The 24,470-nt window shown below is 47.3% G+C and overlaps 2 protein-coding genes across 7 annotated transcripts in view; one reads left to right on the plus strand and one right to left on the minus strand.

Annotated features, from left to right (window-relative positions):
• Positions 1-18,470, plus strand: part of MAP2K1 (mitogen-activated protein kinase kinase 1) — a 78,483-nt gene extending 60,013 nt beyond the window's left edge. For both annotated transcript variants that reach the window (XM_036305550.1, XM_036305561.1), the window contains exons 6-11: positions 7,001-7,125; positions 9,494-9,695; positions 10,941-11,005; positions 15,027-15,088; positions 16,682-16,727; positions 17,444-18,470. In XM_036305550.1, the coding sequence (XP_036161443.1) occupies positions 7,001-7,125; positions 9,494-9,695; positions 10,941-11,005; positions 15,027-15,088; positions 16,682-16,727; positions 17,444-17,557 (614 nt within the window). In that variant the 3' untranslated portion in view covers positions 17,558-18,470. The remainder of the gene's footprint in view (positions 1-7,000; positions 7,126-9,493; positions 9,696-10,940; positions 11,006-15,026; positions 15,089-16,681; positions 16,728-17,443) is intronic.
• On the minus strand, positions 3,655-23,694 carry SNAPC5 (small nuclear RNA activating complex polypeptide 5). 5 transcript variants are annotated; one of them, XM_036305584.1, is made up of 4 exons: positions 23,558-23,694; positions 22,016-22,105; positions 21,108-21,245; positions 3,655-3,744 (listed from the first exon to the last, which is right to left on the minus strand). In XM_036305584.1, exons 1-3 carry the CDS (start codon positions 23,645-23,647, stop codon positions 21,126-21,128), a joined length of 300 nt encoding a protein of 99 aa, XP_036161477.1. In that variant the 5' UTR covers positions 23,648-23,694; the 3' UTR covers positions 3,655-3,744; positions 21,108-21,125. The 5 variants fall into 5 exon arrangements, with proteins under 5 accessions (XP_036161477.1, XP_036161478.1, XP_036161470.1 ...); XM_036305585.1 differs by lacking the exon at positions 3,655-3,744 and adding an exon at positions 4,625-4,789; XM_036305577.1 differs by lacking the exon at positions 3,655-3,744 and adding an exon at positions 18,460-19,107.
• Positions 23,695-24,470: the final 776 nt, after the last annotated feature.

Genomic DNA, 24,470 nt, shown 5'->3' on the forward strand with positions numbered 1-24,470 from the left:
TGATATATTTATATATTGTGGAATGATTATCATAATAAGTTTAGTTAATATCTATCACCATACATAGTTTTTTTTCTTGTGATGAGAACTTTTAAGATCTATTCTCTTAGCAACTCTCAAATAGACAATACAGTATTTATTAACTATAGCACTGTTACATCTCCGGGACTCACTTATCTTATAACTGGAAATTTCTACCTTTTGACCACCTTCAACTACAACTTAGTCATGGCTTTTCTGAAACTTTGGAGTACAACTCACTAGGATTTGCCATTTGATCTGTTGTCTAGAACCAGATTACCTAGGCTCTGGACAATCACTCGAGAGTCTATCGGTTCTATTCTAGTCTCTGCCATTAATTAGTTCACTGTGTAATTTTGTTGGGTAACTCCTGGACTCTGGACCTCATTGTTTCTCATCTCCACACAAGGTTTTTTAATGCTTACTTCTCATTGTTGTGAGAATTAAAGGAGACGCTATATTTAAAAGGCCTGGGGGACAGGGGAGGGGAAGACCTGGCATAGTAGGTGCTCTTTGACCCAGAGCTATTGTGGCATTTTCCCAGGTCTGCTGGGCTTCCTGGCCTCCCATCCTCCCACCCTACTTTCAGCTCTGTTCATTTTGCTTAGCCTCAGGAACAAAATGGGAAAGAGGGGGAGAGGGGAGGAGGGAGGCAATGAAGGGAGAAGGCTGGAGCCACTTTTCAGTGCTCTTGGGGAAGGTTGAGTGGGATAAAGAGGTTATAGGTCATGGCTAATTGAAGGGTTTGGGATTTTCTCTGAATTTTAATTAACTTTGCTGCTTAATTAGCTCCCTGAGGCTATAGATAACTGGAGGTGGCTCTGTGGAGGCTGTTACTTGACTTATGAGGGTCAGCTACCTTTCCCTTCTATTTCTTCATCTTTAGAGAAGGGTTATTAAGGGTCTGCAGGGTTGCTAAGAAGAGGTCATTTTAAGCCACGAGACATAATTTTAAAATCTCATTTGCCTTTTTTCTTTAACCTTTAACTCTCACTTATCCAAGATTATCTTACTTTTGGATTCAACCATTGTCACAGATGAGCCAGAGTCTGGTGTCCAGCTGTCCTCAGATTGCTTCCCTGGGGCCCCCATTTCTTCCCTCCATGTCTTTTCTCCTGTTCTCCCGCTCCCCATTGCCTGCCCTGCTCCTCTGCCTTTCCATTCCTCCATGCTCTACCTTCTTCCATCTTGCCTCCCCCCTCTAATAGGTAATGCATCTTGTGATATTAGCCTTAGCCTAAACCAAACATAATGTGGTTACTCAAACGTAGCACCCTGTGGGGGCTGATACTCACCTGCTTTATCTGCCTGATGGGGCCTTGCCACCTTGGCATCGGTCCTGGCTGGTTAGAAGGATTTAGACTAGCTGAGTCCATAGTGCCCTGGCCATTGCTCTTACTGTCACACATGTGTGCATGCATTCTGGATATATGCTTGATTATGTCTCTAGTGGCAGTGGCCTTAAGACAGGGACAGGGACTGTGTCCTTTTCACTCACAGCTCAGTGCAGGCATTCTATAGGTGTTTATAGAATAAAAAAATGACCTGCTAACTTCCTTAATTCAAATCTCTTGTTGTAGAGAGGTAGAAAATGCTTAGAAATTAAGTTTAAGTCATATGTTCTTGGGGGAGGGGGAGGGCGCAAGGGGCTTTGGTTATTTCTGGGACAGAAAATATCAGAGAAAAACATATTTTCTTCCTCTTAGTTTTCCCTAAACCTTCCTGGTTCGTTTTTGGAGAAAGGGTGATTACCCATCCTCATTGTTGCAGAGTCTGAACAGGATGAGAATATCAAACTTTAGCATCTGGTGGGTTTCCTAGGGAGGCTTGTCAGCCCGGGAGCCTAGCGGGGTGGTGGATGCTTCCTTCAGAATGCAGCCTAGCCCACCAGGTGCTGAGGCTTATCCTAGCCTCACTCTCTTTTTAAAAATTATTATTATTATTTTATTGATTTCAGAGTGGAAGGGAGAGGGAGATATAGAAACATCAATGATGAGAGAGACTCATTGATTGGCTGCCTCCTGTACGCTCCCTCCTGGGGATTGAGCCCGCCACCCGGGCATGTGCCCTTGACAGGAATCAAACCCAGGGACCCTTCAGTCTGCAGGCCAATGCTCTATCCACTGAGCCAAACCAACTAAGGCCCTAGCCTCACTCTTTTGATATTGAAGGGTCAGAAAGAGAACCCAAGGCCTGGAGAACCCAAGTAGGGAGAGACTGGGCCTATGATTTGAACAATATTTAAGGTTGCTGCTAGGAGATATATGGGAGGAAGCCAATTAAACCCTGGGCTCCAGAAGCAGGAAAGTATTCCACATTGGGAAGGGGACTGGGAAGAACGAGGCATCTAGAAGTAGAAGTGAGAAGGGTGGGTGGTAGAGGAGGGTGCTTTAGATGCAGGTGCCAGGAAAAAACAGCACATTAGAGAGGCAGGCAAGCCTGAGCCCAGAGGAGATGGACGTGAGATGTGGAGAAGTAAGGAGGGTCAATGAAAGACTTGGAAAGGCAGGCCAAGGGGCTTGGACTGCACTCTAAGGCAGACAGGAGCATCTGTAGGTGCTGTCCTGCTGGAGGGGGAAGATACGAGGAGCGGGAACAGAGGAAGGAGGTGATTGTAGAAAGCAAACGTGGATGCTGACAGAGGGAACCTCTCTCTCTGATCTTGTCTAATATGTACCTCTTTTATGCCTTCAGAGAAGAGCCCCATTTGGCTGGGGCTGCAGGGAGGAGCTTGCTCCAACTTGGCTGCTCCAGCCACATGCTCTGGAGTTGAGGGATTTAGTGTGCCCAGGTCTTCAAGCACCTTCTTGTCAGGCTTCCGGGTCACCAGGAGGGGCCATGTGTAGTGCATCTGGCTCCTAGGACAGACGTGGTCCAAGCAGGAAAACGCCCCTCAGGGTTTCGCTCTGCTCCTTTCTGACCCTACCCCCATCAGGGATCTTTGCAGCCTCCCAAGCAATGCTGTTCCCTGGGGCAGGTGGGGGAAAGCTGTTGTTGACAGCCAGGGATGGAGGAAAATGTGTTACATAACTTTGAAAAAAAGGAGGCTTGCTTGCCATGTGAATAGAAATCAGACACAAGGCCAGCTACAGCTACAGCTACAGCTACAGCTGCAGTGCAGTCACTCCTAAGAGCAGCTACAGCCTGGAGGGAAGTGTCTGAGCCAGCAGAGGAAGGAGTCCTGGGCATTGGGGATGGGAGGAGCTGGGGCTGTCTTGTCTTGGAGGGCAGCCTGTGGAAGAATCATTCTTTGTGTTCCTGTAGCATTTTAAATGCCCACACCTCATTAGATTGATCCTGGTCTCCATTTGGTGAGGTGGCAAGAGCTGTGATTGCACTTTACTGATGGGCAAATCACAGACTAGAGAAGTGAATGAAGTGGCTTGCTCAAGTCCGCATGTATGGTAGGTGGCAGGGGCAGGCTTTGCATACAAGTTATCTTGTCTCTTTAGCCAGTGCCGCTCTTATGCTTTAAAACAAGGTCTAGTAGGCCATTCCTAAATAGGCCATGGAGTATTTGGAAGGTGAGGGAGCTGAGGGCTGGTCCAGATAAAGGGCTGTGGCATTCGGTGGGAGTGGGGGAGAGAGGCCCATGCTTCCCATGTGCTTTCCCCACAGGGCCCCAGCAAATACCTCACACGCCTCGCTCTTCCAGTTCTGTCCAGGTACTCAGCGTCACTCTCCACACACTGAACACCAACTCTAGGGGTTAGTCATCGTCCTCTGTGTTAACATAAAAACATTCAAACCTGTAAAGAATTTTTGTGAGTTTATTTGAGCCAAACTGTCAACATAAGCCAGGAAGCAGAACCTCAACGAATTGAAATAATGCTCTGGAGAATGGCGGGTTACATCTATATTTATACACTAGCGGCCCAGTGCACAAAATTTGTGCACTCGGGTGGTGGAAGGGGTGGCGGAGGAGGGTCCCCTCAGCCTGGCCTGTGGGCCTAAGCTGGCAGTCGGATATCCTTAGTGCTGCCCCAGAGGTGGGACAGGCTCCCACCACCGCCGCTGCGCTCGCCAGCCATGAGCCCAGCTTCTGGCTGAGTGGCGCTCCCCCTGTGGGAGCATACTGACCACCAGGGGGCAGCTTCTGCGTTGAGCATCTGCCCCCTGGTGGTCAGTGTGTGTCATAGTGACTGGTTGTTCCGCCATTCAGTCGATTTGCATATTAGCCTTTTATTATATAGGATTGCAATCAAAGGAAGGGACGTAGGTGGGTTACATGAAATCCATTGGTGATAGACTAGAGAGGCGGGAGAAAACAAAGCGGGGGAAACCCCTGGGATTGGATAAAAGGTAAAATGATAGACACATACTTAGGTGGGTGCAGGAACAATTAACATGATAACAATGAAGGAATTTGTGGTATCTGTCCTGGCACCCAGGCACGTTAGGTTGTGCCCCAAGGGGTCCAGAAAAAGGGAAGTTCCACGTTACCCAGACATTTCAAGGATATGTTATTATAGATGCAAAAAGACAGATAGGCTCAGTTAAGGTAAAGGTTGACCTTGTTAGTGAAGATACCGGCCTAGGATGTAACTACCCACCATAACTGCTTTTAGTTAAAGTTTAATTTCAGGCCATCTTTTGTGGTTACTTTAGGTCTCTGAGTTTGCAAGACCATCATGCAGACCTCCCCTGAGCTTGTCAGGTTAGCATGTGGCCCCTTTCGTCCACATCTGTTTAAGAAGGGCGACAGTCCTGTGGAGAGGAGGACCTCCGTGGTTGAAAGTGTTTGTCTGGGCTTGCCCTAATGTTAGGCCTGGGAAAAAAAGAAAGGTTAGTCCCTGACCTAACGTTTATAACCTCCCCTTGTGCTTGAAGTAATTCCCCAGCAGCCAGCACAAGTCCCTCACTTCATCCAGGTTGTTGTCTTCAGGGATCATCTCCACAGCGAGACTTTCCCTCATTGCCCTGTCACAACAGCACCCCATCTCCACTGTCTGTGCCTTTTCATGGTTTTGTTATTTTTCTTTCCTTCGTGGTACTTGAGACTATCTGACGTGACACATTGTTTCCTCAAGTACTAAAATGCATACTTCATTTTACACTAGACGTGCTCAGTTTGCTCGCTGTTGTCGTCCTGGTTCCTGCATGGTGCCTGGCATGTAGTAGGTGCTCAGTGACCGTATGTGAATAAGTGGAACCGTTGGGTAATGTGGCAGTACGGTAGGTGGGGAGAGGACAGGTCTAGGTATCAGAAGGTCTGAGTTCTGATTCCAACTTATTCAGTATTTTGCTGTGTGACCTCAGCCAAGTCCCTGGACTCCTTTGGGCCTTAGATATTTCATCGCCACCATGAAGGGGAGGAGCCAGGTGATCTCTAAGGCCACTTCTGATGCCTACGTCCTGAAAGTCTGTATGTAGGAGCCACAGGGTTGCAGAGGAGTTTGGAAAGGTCTTGTTTCCTATGACATTATGAGGGCTGGGTCTTAGAAAGACTGCTCAGATGGCTTGGAGTGTGTGCATTGGTACATTGTGAATTTAAATATTTCATTCACTGTGTTTTGGAGCACCTGGTGTGTGCCAGGGTCTTGTCCTGACGCTGGGGTTACAGTGGTGAGACAGACAGCCAACATTCCTCTCTCGGAGCTGATGATGGTAGGTGGAGAGGGGTGCTGTGGTTATGACCCCACCTGAGCTGAAGATGATGGGCTAGGCAGGGGTGGGGTAGGGGAAGGACTTACTGGGATATGAAAGGGTGATCTTTTTTTCCAATTTATTCTTGGAAAAATACTTAAATAGAGGTGTTAGAATCTGTTTAAAAATAAATACATTCATGTGAGAGTATTAAAGGGAAAAATAAAATATTAATAGCAGTTCTGGTAGGTTGGAATTATGGGGATTTGGTTTTTACCCTGATTCTCTGATGTTTTATATAGTGTCTCTATTACTTCTGACAAAGATTCCCTGTCATGGTTTATGACTTTGTCCCTGGGTGTGGCCTGCTCTTGAGTGGGTCTCATGTTTGCTGATGTCTGCCCACAAAGTCCCAGCCTCAGTTTTCCCACCTGTAAATGAGAATAATACTTGGCCCTGGTCTGCCCACTTTACAGGTCAGCTGCTTGAATTAGAGGAGACGGTGGAAGAAAACAAAGGGAAGGGCCAGTGCACTAGCAGTGGTGGTGACCAGGGCAGCGAGGGCAGGAAGTGGGAAGGTCTGTGTGCAGGGAAGAGGGATGGGGTTGGTCCAGGGGGCACTGCCTTGACCACAGCGAGGAGCAGTTTTCCAGGCCTTCCTAGTTCTCCAGCTCTCCTTGACTAACAGGTAGATACCGCTGTGTAAGCTGTTAGGGAAATGACTTTAGTGAAAGAATCATGATAGCTCCTAACCACTGCCACACATATTCCTAAAACCCACGTGCTCTGCTAAAAGGGACGGTTGAAGCAACAGACTTTGAAATCATGATTATTCATGGTGACTGACTCCTTCTAATGGTCATCTGGCCAAGTCAGGATTCTCAAAGAGTTGAAATATCCTGGCTTTCTGCTCTGCTTCTATAGCAGCTTGCCATTTCCTCTCCTGACAGTTTTTACTCGAACCCTGAATGGGGGGAATAGGAGGTCTTGGTATCAAGTGTTTGCAGTCTGAGGGCTGACTCTGATGGGGGCAGGGGTATGTCCTGAGACTCATGGTCAGGGCTGGTCTCTCTGTGGAATGCTGACTCTTCTTCTCCCCAACCTACCTGTGTCAATTTCATACTTTGCTTTTTCTTTTCTACTTTAAAAAAAAAAGTTTTTATTGATTTTAGAGAGAGAAGAAGGGAGAGAGAGAGAGAAACATTAATGTGAGAGAGAAACATTGATCGGTTGCCTCCTGTGTGCACCCAGACAGGGGACTGAACCTGCAACCTGAGCATGTGCCCTGACTGGGAATTGAACCGGTGATCTTATGGTGCACAGGACTACACTCAGCCAACCGAGCCACATGCTCAGGGCAGTTGCCTACTTTTCAATTTTCTTTTCCCTGCAGATGTCAAGCCTTCTAACATCCTAGTCAACTCCCGTGGGGAGATCAAGCTCTGTGACTTTGGAGTCAGCGGGCAGCTCATCGACTCCATGGCCAACTCCTTCGTGGGCACAAGGTCCTACATGTCGGTATGAGCAATGGGTTCCATTTCTCGAGCTTCTGGTCTGGTCAGGGATAGGAACTAAGTGGGTGTCTTTTCCTGTGGAGCCAGAACCTGGTGATGGGGGGTTTGGGGGAGAAATGAGTGGTGAAGCATTATGGTCCCTTCCTGAGGAGATTTCAGTCTAACAGGGAGATAGATGGTCTTAGCCTTTCATAGGCCTTGAGCATAATTGGGGTACTGGGCCTGGTCATGAAGGTCTTCCCTCCCGTTTCCAACTCCGCGGTTCCCACTGCCACCAGAGCTCTGTGTCAGGCTGTGCCCACGACCATGGCAGCACCAGCTCTTCTCCTCCCTCCTCCATACAGCAAGCTCTTGGGGCAGGGATACGACTGTAGGTGTCTGTGTTGTCCCCAGGCTCTGGCTCAGGGCCTGGCACAGGGTGGGTGCTGAGGGGGGATGGTTGGTGAGTGGGTGAATGTTTGGTTGACTGAATGGGTGGGAAGTGGCTAGCACGCTCCTTCGGATGACTCAGAAAGGGGAGGCTTGACTGGGTGAGTGCTGAGTGGAGCAGAGCGAGGAGCATTAGAGTGAGCGGGAGGCGAACACGAGTGCAGGCTGATTGGAGGGCCAGGCAGAGGCTCGGGCGTCTTTGAACAGAGAGTGTTTTAGGAGTTATCTGTCAGGCACTTTTACATCGTTGGGTGATCTCATTTGATCCATGTGATGTTCCCATTTTAGAGCTGAGGAAATCAGATTGAGGGAGGTTAAGTGACCTGCTTGCTTTCCCTTGCCGAGCCCGGATTGAAAGCTAGATCTCTTTCTTGCTAGTCAGTCTCCCTTTGCACGCATTCCCTCACTTGCTTCTTAGGTAGGATTTGTAAGCTGTCCCAGGCCTCCCTGGTGGAAGTTCATGTTCACATCTTCATTTCTTCTCGCCTGCCCCCTCCCCCTCCACAACTCCAGTCATTGCTGACATCGCCCAACCAGGGCTGACCCACATCTCCACCCTCCACTCCAGTGGCCCGCAGTCTTAAACATGAAACCCATGGCCCTTCAGAACGCTTTCTCTGCCATCCCCTCATTGCTTAGTCCTTACATGTCTAAAAACTGGGCCACTCAACTGCCAACTCTCAAATTCAAAATTAATTAGCAGGCCCTGGGACTTATTGATCCAAGGGTTTGTTTAGTGGTTTGAGTTTTTGTGGTTATGTGGTCAATTCCAAAGTAGTCCAGTGTTGGAGTTGGGGAAAAATCCTATGGGAGAAGTTAATTTGTTGTCTAAATAAATGTGTGATGGCTCTGGCTGGTGTGGCTCAGTTGGTTGGGTGTCGGCCAGTGCACTGAAAGGTTGCCTGTTCAATTCCCAGTCAGGGCACATGCTTGGGTTTCGGGCTTGATCCCCGAAAGGGGCCATGCAGGAGGAAGCCGTTCGATGTTCCACTCTCACATCAGTGTTTTTTCCCCTCTCTCTTTCGCTAAAAATCAATTTTAAAAATCTTAAAAAAAAAAGTATGATGGTCAGAATAGGATTTTTATACAGTTTTTGAAATACATGTGCTATTTCAAATAATGCTTTTGTATAGCACTATATTCTTTTTCTTTGCCTCTTCCCACTAGTAACAACTCATATAATACTTTGCAACATACAACATGTATTTTCATTTGCTTTGAACTCCCTGATCACCCTAGTAAGTAGGGCGCATATTTTATGTTGTTACTGTTGTTACCATCATCGCCAGCCCCCATTTTATAGATGTGGGAATGGAGGCTCAGGGTCATGTAGCTTAGAAGTCCTAGAGTGGGCTTTGAACCCATGTCTTCTGAACCCAGATCGTTTTGCTTTTCTGCCATTCCAAAAGCAGTGAGTCATTGGTAGAGCTGGGCTTCGAACTTCTTTCCACTCACTGCACCATCTCATTCATGACCCATGTTCCAGAAGCTTCATGTTTCAGACTCGGGTAACAAGGTTAGCCTCGCATGCTGGGCTCTGGACAGAGTGCCCACCCATGCAAGACGGTGGCCAGGCTGGGCAGCGCTGGAACCACAGCTGGGCTGGATGCGGTTCTGGGCAGGTTACAGGGGAGACAGAGAATTGAGGAGGGGTCAGAGCCATGAGAGCTGGCTAGGACTTGGTAAGCACAGTATTTGGGGCAGGCAGAAGGCCAAATTCAGTAGGTTAGTGGAAGTATTAACATGACATGTGAATTCTGGAGAGGAAAGGGCAAAAGAAAATGAAATGTATCAGCAGACCCAGGGGAAGCCCACGCTCCTGCAGTGCAGGCAAGTCTCACGGGGGCAGGAAGTCCTGAGGCTCCCACTGAGGGACTCCAGCCCTCTTCTGCATGGGCCCAGGCTGGCTCACAGGTGTTTGTAACGGTTTGTCTCTCCTGCAGCCAGAGAGACTCCAGGGGACTCATTACTCGGTGCAGTCGGACATCTGGAGCATGGGGCTCTCTCTGGTTGAGATGGCGGTTGGGAGGTATCCCATCCCTCCTCCGGATGCCAAGGAGCTGGAGCTGATGTTTGGGTGCCAGGTGGAGGGAGATGCGGCTGAGACACCACCCCGGCCAAGGACCCCTGGGAGGCCCCTTAGCTGTGAGTGTCATGGTGTGCTCCAGTTTGGAGTGTGGGGGTCGCTTACTGTCGGTCATTTCTGGAGGGCTGGTTCCCTGTCTCAGGATGCCAGGCTGGGGCTAGGGGGAGCAGGGCAGAAGTCCTCAGGTAAGTGTAGAAAATTACTGTTATAACCAACAACTTCCTACCATTTATTGAATGCTGCTATGTTCCCAGCACTGCACTTTGCACCTATGTGCATTATCTAACTTTTAAGTCATGACATTTTCTTCTTTTTATTTTAGGTAGATTATTTTTCTGAGATAAAATTCATATAACATAAAACACACATTTTAAAGTGTTCAGTTCAGTGGTGTTTAGTATATTCCTCCATGTAGTGCAGCTGTCTCCACTGTGTAATTCCGGAACATTTCCGTCACTGCAGAAAGAAACCTCATCTCCATTAGCCTTCACTCCCAACTCCCCCCACCTCATCCCCAGCAATCTATTTTCTGTCTCCATGGATTTACCTACCATTGTCTAATTTTAATAACAGCTGTGTGTAAGCACTATTATAATCTCTATTTTAGATATGAGGAAACTGAGGCACAGAGTGCTTGACTTGCAAAGGCCACATACACTTGGGATTGGCCAGTTCTGACTCCGAGGTGATGAGCCCTGTGCAGCACTGCCTGCCTCTTTGAACCTGAATAGTGTGAAGTAAAGCTGGTACTCAGAAGATCCTGGCCCAGCCATCTTCTAATAGAGGTCTGACCAGGGAGACCTGGTCTTTATCCTCATAAGGCCCACATGGGAGAGGGCATGTATGAAGGGAGAAGCATTGGAGAGGCTGGTGGCTGCAGCCCCTCAGGCTGGTCTGTGACTCGGGAATAAAAAGGAAAAAAAAAAAAAACAAGTTCAGGGAGAATTAAAACTAAGTTTTTTAGTTGTTTAGTATTATCTCATTTGCTCCTCTCTCAATATAAGGAAGGGCAGACATTAATATTATCCAAAGCTCAAAACTAGGCTCAGTGACAATTAATTTGCCCAAAGTAAAAAACCTTTGATGTGGCAGAGCCGACACTCATACCATGGCTGGCCTGGCTCTGTGACCTTTGCTGGTCCCCTGTGTGTTCAGGCCTGATCATGGCTGTTGTGTCTCTTTACTGTCCACTACCCTATACTGGTCCCCGGGATCCATGACCAACACCTAGCCTCTTACTGGCAAAGACTTCTCCCGTCTGTTTCTGAGAAGTGTTTTCTTCTTTCTTTTTATAAAATCTGTAGCTTATGGAATGGACAGCCGACCGCCCATGGCAATTTTTGAGTTATTGGATTACATAGTCAACGAGGTAAGTACTGCATAGTTTCCTTGACCATGGAATCTACTTGGTCCTCTTAAGAAAAACTCACAGTTGAATTGACTGGGAAACCCATGAGTCGTTCCCACAATATGGGCTGCTTGGGACCCAGGATCATGGGTTCTGCTTTGTGCATCATGCTTTTGGAATGGAGTTGCTGGTTTAGAGGCTGCAGGAATCCCTTCCCCAGGGAACATCTTCAGGTAAGTTTGAGTCCCTCCTCTCTTCTCAGATTCAGGAGCCTCCACCTTACCCATTTACATTCTCATGTCTTCATTTCTTGTGCATGTTCTATGTGCTAAAGACTGTGGGATGGCAGGAATGTGGTGAAGATCCAAAGATGGGAAAATCCAAAGTCCCTGGTCTTAAAGACTGTTAGATTGTGTAGGGGAGGCAAACAGATGCATTTATAATTGCAATGTAATGTTTGTCTTGTGCCATTTAAAAGCAATGAACAGCCCGGGCAGAGTGGCTCAGTTGGTTGAGCCTGTCCCATCACTAAAAGATTGCCTGTTCGATTCCCAGTCAGGCACATACCTGGATTGCTGGGTCTATCCCCAGTCCAGGAGCATATGGGAGACAACTGATCAATGTTTCTTTATATTTTTTCTTTCAGTGTTTCTAACATTGCTGTTTCTCTCCCTCCCTCCTTCCCTCCTTCCCTCCTTTCCTTCTTCCCTCCTTCCCTCTTCCCCTCCCCCCTCCCTCCCTCCTTTTCTCTCCCTCTCTGTCCCTTTTCCTTTCCCTGCTTCCTCTCTCTAAGCATGTCCTGAGTGAGGATTAAAACAATAAAATAAAATAAATTAAGAAATGAACATAAAAAATTACAGCATAGAAATATGGAGAATATTCACTATAAATTGTTGCATGCAAAAAAGATTATAAAATAGTATGTATATTATAATCACTCTCTCCTTTCCTCTCTCTAAAAATCAATTTTAAAAATAGTATATATGCATATATGTGCATATAAAGTCTAGAAAATCAATACAATACAGATAGAATTATAGATGATTAAAGGTTTCTTTTTGTTTGTCGCTGTTAGCTGACTTTAATACAAGGAATACATATTATTTGTAAATATGTATACCAGTATGTTTAAATGAAAAAAAAGTGATAGCTCTGGCTAGGTAGCTCAGTTTGTTAGAGTTTTGTCCCGAAACGCCAGGTTATGGGTTCGATCCCCAGTCAGGGCACATAAAAGAATCAGCCAGTGAGTGCATAAATAAGTGGAACAACAAATCGATGTTTCTCTTTCCCTTTAAAAATCAATAAAAAATTTTAAATGGTTAAATAAAGAAAAAGAGGGATGAAGGAAGGAAGAGATTGATAAGCATTCATCAAATTTGGGTGGGTTTGGGAGGTACGGGAAGCTATGGACTAGCACCATGGTTGCGTAGAAGGGGTGGGGCAGGGCTGGAGGAGCTGGGCTGGGGCTGAGGACAGGGCCAGCGCTCCTGGCCTCCAGGAGCAGGGTAGTGGACAGTATGCACAAGCTCTGGTGTGTTTGGAAGGCAGTTGAAGGCCCCCATTCAGCTGGGTGTAGAGGAAAGGGCATCATCCTGTTTTCTTCTTCCTCAAGAGACTAGTGGAGTAACTTCATACTTTGTTACTGCTCTCTAAAACCAGATCCCAAAAGGCTCATAAAGGCCCCCTTATCTATGACAAACCCAACAGGGAAGATCCTGGTACACCCTAGCAGTTAATAAATCCCTGACTCTGGCTCAGTCTAGTGAGGTTAACTGACCTCTCTTTCCTGACTGCCCAGCTTTAAGCTCAGCACCATGGGACATAGAAAAGAAGTCCAGGATCTGATTTTGGCTGCTTGAGGACGCAGAAAAGGCCATGTGCATTGCATTTGTGGTAGTCAGGAAAGCCATCCTCTGCTGGGACCTAAGCTGAGAGTGGTGCTTGGGAGCCATGATAAGGGAAGAGAGGGCCTGAGGTTATACATGAGCTGCCAGTTGCCTAGTACGTACTGCTTTCGTCCATATTTTCACATTTTCCTAATCATTCTCCAAGCACTGCTTGGGCGGGTCCAGTAGGTTTTGTTGTCTTTTCATATAGGTGAGGAAACGGCTCCAGGATGAAAGTGGCTCAGATTCCTCCCACCTAGTGCTGTTCCTCCCTTAGCACCTACTCCTCCCAACCCCCAGACCCCCATAACTTCCCAGGAGGCTGGGCTGCGTGGCGACAGGTGCATGCACCTCACGCTCTGCTGGTGCGCATTCCCTCCCTTGCCTGGCCCACTCCTACTCAGCACTGGCCTGGCCTCTGGAGGCCAAGCTCTGGTTTCACCCGTGAATGCTCCCTTCATATTTCCCTCAGCGGCAGTCTGCAGGGCGGGTCTAAGAGCTGGGTTTTAGTCCTTGACCTCAGATTAGGCTTATTCACCTGCTGTTCATATATAAATATATAAATATATAAATATATAAATATATATATATAAATATATATATTTTTTATTGTTTCAGAGAGGAAGGGAGAGGGAGAGAGAAATAGAAACATCGATGAGAGAGAATCACTGATCGGCTGCCTCCTGCACCCACCCCCCCCACCCCCACCCCCCGCCACTGGGGATGGAGCCCACAACCTGGGCATATGCCCTGACCGAGAATTGAACCGGTGACCTCTTGGTTCCTGGGTCGATGCTCAACCGCTGAGCTACACCTGGCTGGGCGACCTGCTGTTGTTTTTAAAAAATATATTTTCCTGATTTTTTTTACAGAGAGGAAGGGAGAAGGAGAGGGATAGAGTTAGAAACATCGATGAGAGAGAAACGATTCAGCTGCTTCCTGCATACTCCCTACTGGGTATGTGCCCACAATCAAGGTACATGCCCTTGACCGGAATCGAACCTGGGACCCTTCAGTCCGCAGGCCAATGCTCTATCCACTGAGCCAAACCGGTCAGGGCTCACCTGCTGTTCTTATAAGGCATTCAGGGGAAGAGGTCTAGGCTAGAATTTTTGGTAGTGTTATTATTTAACTTTTAGCCTTGAACCACCTGTTTATTTGGGCAACCCAACAGAACAATGGCATCCTGGGTTGGGTCTGGGTGTCATCTCACAAGGAAGCTGCACACAGCCCAATGCAGGTCACATGGGTGGGTCATGTTTTCTGAGCTGTGTGGTGCATAGGAGCAGGGTGCTGCAGGGCCTTGTCCTGGTAGCCCTGAGTGATGTCCACCATGCACCCTTGGAAAATGAGCTGTGGCCAGTGTTCTTGCTCTGGTGACTGCAAACAGCTTTATTCCCGGAGTGAGCATGCAGCTAACATTCTTCCAGACGCAGCCTCTGCCAGTTAATGTTTTATTAACCTTTCTCTGCTCCTTCAGGGCTTAGAAGGGGGATATACATTTTGTTTAGCTAGTTAGCCTTCAGTGACTTTCACAGGTGCTGCCTGAGCTGGAGTGTGCCTGGTGGCTGCACATGCCCCTAGCTGCTGCTATTAATTGCTGGCTATTCCCACGCCACATTCCAAGATTTACTGTCGTAGAGTGTGAGGTGGGAAAGGCCATGAGGCCCTCCTCGTTTTATAAAAGGGTAAACTGAAACTCAAGAGGAACAGTGATTTGTTCAGTAACTAAACAGGTGAGTGGTTCTAACTGGTTTGAGACCAGTGGTTCCACCAGTGACCCAGCAGCCAGCCATTGGCCCTGACCCTTGACCTTTCCTTGACTGGATAAAGGCAGCACTGCCCAGAGACAGGGTTGGAGAGGAGAGATGCCTGGGGCAGAAAGCCAAACATTTATTATTTTATTAAAGATTTGTTTTATTTATGCCTCACCTGAGGATATGCCATTTGTTTTGAGATAGAGGAAGGGAGAAACATCGATTGGTTGTCTCCTATATGCACTCTTACCAGGGATTGAACCCAAAACCCGTGTAAATGTCCTGACTGGGAATTGAACCCGCCTCCTTTCGGTGTATGGGATAACACTCCAAGCAACTAAGCCACACTGGCTAGGGCAGCAGGCCTGACATTTCTTATGTGTTGACATGTATTTGCAGCCTCCTCCAAAACTGCCCAGTGGAGTATTCAGTCTGGAATTTCAAGATTTTGTGAATAAATGGTAAGTTGGCTCCCTGTTATCTGGAAGAGTACCCATTTTTGTAAGGTTCTCCACCCCACCTGACAATTGCAGTCCGTTAAATAGCCACTACTTTTGGCACTTGCTCTACATGGATTGGCATAGTGCCTTTTGACCTTAGTTCAGCACGCCTTTATTAACTAGAGGCCCAGTGCACAAAAATTTGTGCACTCGGGGGGGGGGCGGGGGGGATCCCTCAGCCTGGCCTGTGCCCTCTCGCAGTCTGGGACCCCTCGGGAGATAACGACCCGCTGGCTTAGGCCTGTTTCCGGGTGGCAGAGGGCAGGCCCAATCCCTAGGTGCAGCCCCTGGTCGGGCTCAGAGCAGGGCCGATTGGGGAGTTGAGGCGCCGCCCCCTGAAATGCACAGAGCAGGGCGATTGGGAGGTTGTGATGCCACCCTCAGTCACGATCAGGGTAGGGCCGATTGGGGGGTTGGGGCACCGCCCCCTGTCACACTCAAGGCAGGGTCTGATGGGAAGGTTGCGGCGCCACCCTCGGTCACGCACAGAGCAGGGCCAATCAGGGGGGTTGGGGCTCTGTACCTTGTCACGCACAGAGCAGGGCCAATCAGGGGGTTAGGGAGCTCCCCCCTATCAGGCACAGAGCAGGGCTGATCAGGGGGTTGGGGCGTCTTCCCCTGTCACGAACAGAGCAGGGTGGATAGTGAGGTTGTGGCCCCACCCCGTCACACACAGAGCCACAGGGCGATCAGGGGGTTTGGGCGCTGCCTCCTGTCACGCTGACCCCGGTGCTGGGAGGACTCACGGCTCCGCTGATCCCGGTGCTGGGAGGCATATTACCCTTTTACTATATAGGATAGAGGCCTGGTGCAAGGGTGGGGCCGGCTGGTTTGCCCTGAAGGGTGTCCTGGATCAGGGTGGGGGTCCCCACTGGGGTGCCTGGCCAGCCTGGGTGAGGGGATGATGGCTGTTTGCAGCTGGTCACACACCCTTCAGGGTGGGGGTCCCCACTGGGGTGCCTGGCCAGCCTGGGTGAGGGGCTGAGGGCTGTTTTCAGGCTGGGGGTGACTGAAGCTCCGAACTGCTCCTTTTTTTCTTTTTCTTTTTTTTTAATTCTGGGCCAGCTTTAGCTTTGAGGCTTGGCTCCAGCTCTTAGGCCTCGGCTGAAAGTAGGTTTCTGGCCTTTGCTTACACTGTTGCTATACTGCTGGCTGAAGTCCGGCGGTATTTGTTACAATGTTTCTTAAACTGCCCGCTCAGAGGCCTGCAGCCGCAGGCGGGGAACTTTGGTTTCCTCCGTCACTGAGGCAGCCAAGCCTCATGTTAGTTTCAAGCTGCCTGGCTGCCGGCCGCCATCTTGGCTGACAGTTAATTTGCATATCTCGCTGATTAGCCAATGAAAAGGGTAGCGGTCGTATGCCAATTACCATGTTTCTCTTTTATTAGTGTAGATGTTCTGTGGGCATGATATTGTGCTACAAACAGGAAGGTGAGAAAGGCTCAGGCCCTCCTCAGCGCCTATGGGGTGTGGGGAGCACAGGCGGCAAACATAAGTAATTGGAGTTAGAAGCAGCTCTAGGCAGCAGCTCTCATGTTCTCTTTCTCCTTTTAAGCTTAATAAAAAACCCTGCAGAGAGAGCAGATTTGAAGCAACTCATGGTAAGTCCATTTATTTCAGATTCTTATACTACCTGTTTATTCATCTGTTCTGTCAGTCATCCATCCAGTACTTCCTGAGCCCATTCTCTGCTCTGCCTTGATCACGGCAGTGCAGCTGGCCCTGCTGCAGGATACCAGATCGCAGTCCCCTCTGTCCTCCCTCCCATCAGTTTAAAGGAGAAACTGGGGTGGCCCTGCAGACCCGGGAGTCCAGGAGTCACGGGGACAGTCTTTTTCTTCCACTGTCTCACCTTATATTCAGCACCCTCCCCGATGCTCCTCCCCATCTGCACTTGCCTCCTCCTGTTTGGTGGTGGTGGGAGCCGGAGGAGTTGGGAAGGACTAACACTAATATGAGCTTACATGGCTGTAGAGCCTGTACAGTGTAATACACCCTTTCAAGTCCATCAGTTCCTTTGTTCCCTCTAACAGTGGAGTGAGACACTGAAGGCAGAGCTATTATCCCGATGTTACAGCTCAGAGAGCGGGCTCAGGGAAGTGAGCAAAGTGCCCCAGGCCTCACAGCTGGTGTGACTGGCAGAGCCAGGCAGGGCTGGACCTTTGTTCTTCAGCTGGCCCTGCTTTTCTGGCCCCCACCGTTGCTCAAGGGCAGGCTTTGGGAGCTCCTTCCAGATGTGGCATAAGCTCTAGACCTACCAGGACTCTTGAATTCTTGGTGTTTTTTTTAACAACACTTCCTTTTTCCTCACATGCAGGTTCATGCTTTTATCAAGAGATCTGATGCTGAGGAAGTGGATTTTGCAGGTTGGCTCTGCTCCACCATCGGCCTTAACCAGCCCAGCACACCAACCCATGCGGCTGGTGTCTAAGCATTTAGGGAACAGCAAAGAGCGAGTCCCTGCCCAGTGGCATGTCATGTTGCTTTCGGGCCTTTCCCATGCCTCTGTTCAGATTGCATTTCACATACGACAAAGGATGAACTCAGCATGTGCCAAAATTCTATTTGTGTCATTTTTAATATTACCATCCTTATTGTTATTATTCCCTAAGTGGATTGGCTTTGTGCTTGGGGCTATTTTGTGTGTGTCAATGTTCAAAACATGTGCAACGCTGAATTACAGTGAAACCTTGGCGACTGTGAGTAGTCTTTCTTACTGAATATTGCACTGCTCTCCCCTCACCATGATTGGCTGGCCACCTGTATTTTGGGGGATTCTTTTGATACTTGGTGGTACTTCATTCTTGCTGGGCGTACCTTCTTTCTACTTGAGGAAGGAGCCCCGTGAGAGCCTTCACAGGCAGTGCATGTGAAGCATGCTTTGCTGCTATGAAAATAAGCATCAGAACGTGTATGTCATGGTATTTTACTATGTTTTTGCTTTTGGTATAGAATTCAGCAATTTCCATCAAAATCTAGTCAGAGCCCTTCACTGCCATGATAATTGGGGCTTCACCAGTCTGTCTATTCTGATAATTTATAGACTTCTGGTTATATTTCTATATTTATTTTTAAATATACTATGTGGATACTTAGTGGTATCTATCTCTTTAAGTTTGGATTAGTGTTTCTAAAATGGAGTTACTTTGAACGTTACAAGTGTATCAAGGCATTAAAATGTATGCGATTTACCTTTCCCCAAATCCAAGTAATGATGCTATTGTAAACAAGTGTGTACAGTGCCTACAAATTGTACGAAAATCCTTTTAACCATTTTAATGCAAATGTTTAACAAATCTAATCTCTTACTCTAATAAATATACTATCAAGTTAAAAGGCTGAAAGATATATTTCTACTTTTGTGGTGTCTCTAATACATAAGAAATCAGGTGATTTAGCCAAGCATTCTTTGTGAGGGGAAAGATAAAGAGAGAAAGGGGGTCTGAAAGGTGAAAATGCCACCCTGAGGACGTCTCCGCTTTGGACTAAACTAATAGGGCTTCCTGAAATTCCAATCTTTGGACTTTGTCCAACTCTTCTCAGCAAACACCCTAATCTGCGAATCTTCCAGCCACCTTTCCTGTGGACCCGTGAATAGATCCCGTCTGCTCCTTCTGTCTCTTTATGTAAGGGAAAAGCAGTAGGTGGGCGGGCTGGGAGGGTTGCCAGCATGCTCGCAGGAGCGCCTTGCTGGTGGTGAACAGTGCCTGGCTGGCATTGGAGCCTCCACTGGGATGGTCTGTCCGTGCTGCTTTGCTCCACTGAGCAATGGTTTTCCTCTTTCTCTAGTTACACTTTACACCTTCTGAAGAGGAGGACTATCTGGCGTTAGTTTTGTTATGTCTGTGAGGTGGCAGTGAGGTCACAAAAAAAGCTGTGTCCGAGCTGGCCGCTGGTACCCATTCCTTCTTCGGAAAGTCACTTTTGGAACGTGAGGTCCACGTGAGGCTGCCTGGTCAGCACCTCTTCAGGCCTCATTTTCTTTTTTGACAGGGCAGAAAAAGAAAACCAAAAAATATAGAAAACCAAAGTGAATATACAGGTGGGCAAAAGTAGGTTTATAGTTGCGAGTACGCAAGTTTATTCAGATGTTCATTGTTTTTCCATACAAATAACTGTAAACCTACTTTTGCCACACCCTGTATATTTAAAAACAAAAAGCCTATTTTGTTTTCAAATTAAAAACAGAATTTGGGTAAATCTCCTGAGCAGATAGTTCCACTCCAGATCTATCAGAGCTTGGAACTCGGCCAGGATTTTAAAAACTGGTCATGGTTGTATCCTGCTGCCTTAGCTAGTCAATATTTTTTTCTTGCTATGAGGCTAATATCTGTTCTAAGTCAACAGTCTACCGTATAATTTTTGACATATAAATATTCAGGCTGAGGTTTAAGACCCACACCTTCCTCATACTGTCGTTTGCTAACAGGTAAAATGCAACCACTACTGAGAATGTCTCATTAAAGCGGGTAAGTTCTGTCTGAGATGGAAGGAGTGATGTAACCTGTATCTTTTGAGGGGTGTTTTTAAATTCTCTATTCATATCCAAAGGTACTACATTTTGAGAGGTAAAGGATTATTTTCCAGTAATTACTAAGATCTCATTCTCAAGAATGATGCTCCCTGCATCAGTCTTGCTATGTTGAGTTCTGCATGCCAAATTCCTTCCTCAAACTTCTTCCTGCAACACCAACAGTAGTTGGGTTTTTCAGTATATTATTAGCATCTCACAGGAACCTGTGAAAGTCGCGAGAGCAGGTACAAATACCCTCATTTTACAGATGGGAAAGGGAGAGTTGCAAAGATGTGAGAGGGCAAGCGATCAGATTTTCTAGCTTAGAAACCCATGCTCATATTTTAAGTTAGACCCCCCAAATGTATGCCTTGAGGCTTTTTATTGAAAAACTATCTTCACATTGTGTTTTCTGAGAAGCATGTTCATTTAAACTTCCTGCTACTTCCTATAAGAGTAGCTCAAAATAACTTTAATGAAATGTTGATTAACAAACATATCCATGTTCTCTCTTCTGGAACAGTTACATAAGACGTCCTGCTTGAGGAGGTTCTTTGTGTTTTGTTTGGCTTTTCTGTTGCATGGCCAGGGCAAATAACTTTTATAAAGTTAAGTAACTATTTAACTGTACATTTGATGGGAAAGGGACAGTATGCAGAAATAAATCTCAACTTCCAACGCTAAGTTTTAACAAACACTTTTTCTGTAACTAACATCTCTTTATTATAAAAATCCAATATCCCAAGCATAGTGATTCCTGCTTAACGGCACATTTCTTCCCAAGTTCAGAAATGGGTTTTAAACCATCCTGCTGGCTGGCCTGTTTTCCCCAGAGGAGGGACTGATCCGCTCCCCTGTTGCTATGGAAACCAGCTAGCTGCAAGACGGCTACTCATCTACAATTTATTTCTATGCACATTTTATCATTGTGATGTCTCAACCTAGAAGTGATTACAGCCACACAAAACAGTCCGTAGTGGCAGTACGTTGCGATGTCACTGAGAGGTGGCAACATCTGGTGCTCTCAAGTGGTGTTCTGTCCTCCTCGTCATCTTTCTCTCCTAGACTCTGGCTATGTTTACAAGCGTTCAATGGTATGCAAACAGCCTTTAATTGGTTTGCTTAAAAGAGGCATTGTTGATTGAAAAGGCTGCCTTGTACTTACACTCTGCCCTTCTGGCAAATGCCAAACTTGCTCAATAGCATTTCAGAGGAAATCTTCTGTTTTGAACACAACTACTGGATCTGACCAGAATACAGACACGGCACCACCCATATTGCTCAATGCTAAGACATTGCATCTTTGCTTTTCTGTATGTCACTAATTTTTGTTAAAGCATTCTGAAACTTGAATTATTATACACATCCTCCTAAAGGTCTTGCTTCCTTTTAAAGCAGGCCATAGGGCCCAGGGCAAGAATACTTTAGAAAGTTTCTGCGACTTAGAAATTTAATTTGTGTAACTAACCCTGGCTCTTTCCCCACTTCACGAATCTGATTCTTCTTCTTCCTCCTCCTCCTCCTCTTCTGGTGCATGGCTCCTTGTGCTCAACTCCAGTGCAGTTTGGTTGATTGATGCTTCATTGTCTACATGCACCACCATCTGCTTTAGCCAAGGACATTATGAATTAGGAGAACACTAGTCTCAAAACAGCAAATTCTTAAAAATGGTTTAAAACCAAATATCAATTGTGTATTCATTCCCAGTATTTACCACTAAGAGGTATGGCCACTTTCTTGTTTCTCCAAATTCTACCCTGTCCGCCCTCCACCCCAACCGGCATTGCCAAAATGGGAGGATAAATGCCCTAGATTTGACAGAATGTTACCTGATTTACAACAGTGTTTCTTATGTAAGAATTATGCTGCTTTCAAATGGGTTTAAGTGGCTTCACACACAACTGAGAGAGCTGCTAAACTATGGTATATTTAGAAAGATGATTTTACTGATTTAAAGTGGGCATTTGGTAAGAGGAGGACACAATGAGGACTAGAACTCACTTTTTAGCACTATGCTTTGTAGTTGAAGCTACATTATTTTTGAACCCAAACTTATTCGTGGAGCAGCAAGAGGTTTGACATATCCTGCAAAGATCTCCACTCTCCCTGGGTTCATTAGAGTAACTAGACTCGAGGATGGATGACTAGGATGTGGAGGCAATACAAGTACCTAATTAATAAGTCAATATTAAATCAATCAAGGTGTAACCAGCAAGGCTGTTCCCTGACTGAAACAGCAATATCGAATAGCCAGTTTATCAAACTAGAATATTCTTATCTACTTCCCAGAGTCCTTTTGTCTTGATAATGTAATTTACACCTGCAGCAGAATGGACTTTGCATTTGCTCCCTAGGCCCGAACTTGGTTAAGCTTACATCCTGTGGTTGTTCCTGTGCAGCTGGAGAAGACGGCATCTCATCCTCTCTTCTAGAACTAATCATTGATTGGAGGGCCAATTCTTCAACCTAGAAAAGAAGAATTAACATTTGCCTTACTACTTCACCGGTGTGGAAAAATTTACTATCCGTGCTGTAAAAAGTTGGCATCATAAGTGGAAACAGTGGAATCTACCTGCAGCTCCCGGGAGAAGGGTGGGGGGGTCTTAAGCTTTCCCTGCCTTTTAAGAAAATGACCAAAGCAAGCCTCCAGCCCCATCCTCTGGGGTGCACAGGTGTTCTGACTGAGCAGTGATCCACTAGCCCAGATCAAGTGATTCGGGGGAAAAAACACAAGCGAGCCCTTTAAAAAGCCAAGTGTCATCTTCTGATGCCACTGAGGGCAGATTCCTTAGGCTTGAGCTTCTCTGCCTAGTACTGAGACACTGAAGGCAAGAAAAATGGAAGTGTTTCCAGGAGCATAAAGAAATTCAGGCTTTGGAGATCATCAACACACACACACACACACACACACACACACTTTAGGTGCCTTGCAGGTCTTGTGGTGCTTTGAGAACGTAAATAACTGTGCGCTATCACAACTGTCCTGAGGAAAAGTGTGTATTATTTTGATTTATGTCACAGTGTGTACAAAGCTTTTCAGTTTACAAAGGGCTTTCATTTGGACTTAAAAATCCTGAAGAAGCCCTAACTGGTTTGGCTCAGTGGATAGAGCGTCAGCCTGCAGACTGAAGGGTCCCAGGTTCGATTCCGGTCAAGGGCATGTACCTTGGTTGCGGGCACATCCCCAGTAGGGAGTGTGCAGGAGGCAGCTGATCGATGTTTCTCTCTCATCGATGTTTCTCTCTGTCCCTCTCCCTTCCTCTCTGTAAAAATCAATGAAATATATATAAAAAAATTCTGAAGAAGGGTGCAGGAGTTATCAGGATCATTGTACTGAGCTGAATTACGCAAAGATCTGGGAAGAGGTCCTGGTGGGCCTAAATCTCTCCTCCCAGTCAAAGCCGTGTATTCAATAACCAGATCCAGGAAGAAAAGCTACTGGGAACTCTGCGACAAGTCTTTTCTCTCGGGCCTCGTTGTCCTTTTTCGCACAATGGGAGAATGTGCGAGTCTCTTCTAGCTTTGCAGTAGTAGAGCTGTTTCAAGCGGCAATACGAGCGAGGAAATAGCGGCTAGTAAATGCCTTGCGAGCCCCGGGGAAGAGGCCGGTGGGCGGGGAACATCAACACGAGCCTTCGGGAGGTGGCACTTCCGAAGCTCCCTGCACTTCTGGAGTGTCGGTGTGGGAATGAACTCGCCAAACGTGCAGACTGCTGGGCCTCAACCTAGACCTACAGGGTCAAGACTCTGAGGTGGGCCTTCATCTTAAAAACAAGCCTGCCGGGCTGGCAAGCCACCAGATCAGCGCCCCAACCGCCTGGTGAGGGAGGATCACCAGCCGCAGGGGGCCGCTGCAGACACCCGGGGCTCGCGCAGAGCCGGGCTGGGGTGGCGGGGCGGTGGGGGCCGCGGGGTCACCTTGAGCCGGTTCAGCTGGTCGTGCAGTGCCGCCTTCAACCGGAGCAGCGTCTCCTCCTCCTTGCGCAGCTCCTGGAGCCGGCTCAGCATCGCGTCTCCACACGCCCTGGCGGCTGGGCGCTCTGTGATGACGTCACCGAGCCCGCGTTACCGGAAACGGAACCGCAGGCCGGCTGCACGTGCGCCCGAGCGCTTCCTGCCCGCCTCACCCAGCGTAAAGTGGGGGTTTTAAGGTTATAAAAACTAGGCTGGAGTAATGAGCAGGATTCCTAAAGCACAGGCCGTTGGAGCCATAAAGAATCTGAAGGTAAAAATGCTGAAGTATCGCCCTAGCCCGTTTTGCTCAGTGGATAGTGGCGGCCTGCAGACCAGAGTCCTCAGTTTGATTCTGGTCAAGGGCTTGTACCTTGGTTGCAGGCTCCTCCCTGATCTCACGTTTGTCTTTCTCTCTCTTCCACTCTCCCTAAAAATCAATGCAAAAACATCCTCCGTGAGGATTAACTAAATAAAAGCTCAAGTAGCGCCCTTGACCTGGTTCTGTTGCTTGAAGCATTTTCCAATACACCAAAAGGTCGTGGGTTCGATTCAGGTCAGGGCATACCTAGGTTGCTGTTTGGTCCCCCGTCGGGGGGGGGGTGCTTATGGGAGGCAACCCATCCATGTTTCTCAAATTGATAAACATCGTAGGGTAAGGATTAACAAAATACTAAAGCCCGTGTCTAGCTGCAAATGCTTCAGGTGGGACAGTACTCCCACTTCCAACGTGGATGTTACAATGAAGTGGTTAATGAAAACGCACAAATCCTACAATGCATCTTTTAAAGCAGGGACTAACATCACCAGCATTTAGCACAGGTGCAAGTGCCCTACAGCTTTTGTAGACCAAGATTCCATTTTTAAATGTTTCCCAGTA

The sequence above is a fragment of the Myotis myotis genome, unplaced genomic scaffold (assembly GCF_014108235.1).
Source record: "Myotis myotis isolate mMyoMyo1 unplaced genomic scaffold, mMyoMyo1.p scaffold_m19_p_1, whole genome shotgun sequence".
NCBI lineage: Eukaryota > Metazoa > Chordata > Mammalia > Chiroptera > Vespertilionidae > Myotis > Myotis myotis.

What these genes read in the sequence shown, in the direction of transcription:
- SNAPC5 (XM_036305584.1), bottom strand. Translation starts at nt 23,647, where the DNA reads ATGCTGAGCCGGCTCCAGGAGCTGCGCAAGGAGGAGGAGACGCTGCTC. An exon ending in ACCAGCTGAACCGGCTCAAG is followed by an intron (nt 22,106 to 23,557) that starts GTGACCCCGCGG and finishes CTTCTTTTCTAG; the next exon opens with GTTGAAGAATTGGCCCTCCA. An exon ending in CACAGGAACAACCACAGGAT is followed by an intron (nt 21,246 to 22,015) that starts GTAAGCTTAACC and finishes CCTTGGCTAAAG; the next exon opens with CAGATGGTGGTGCATGTAGA.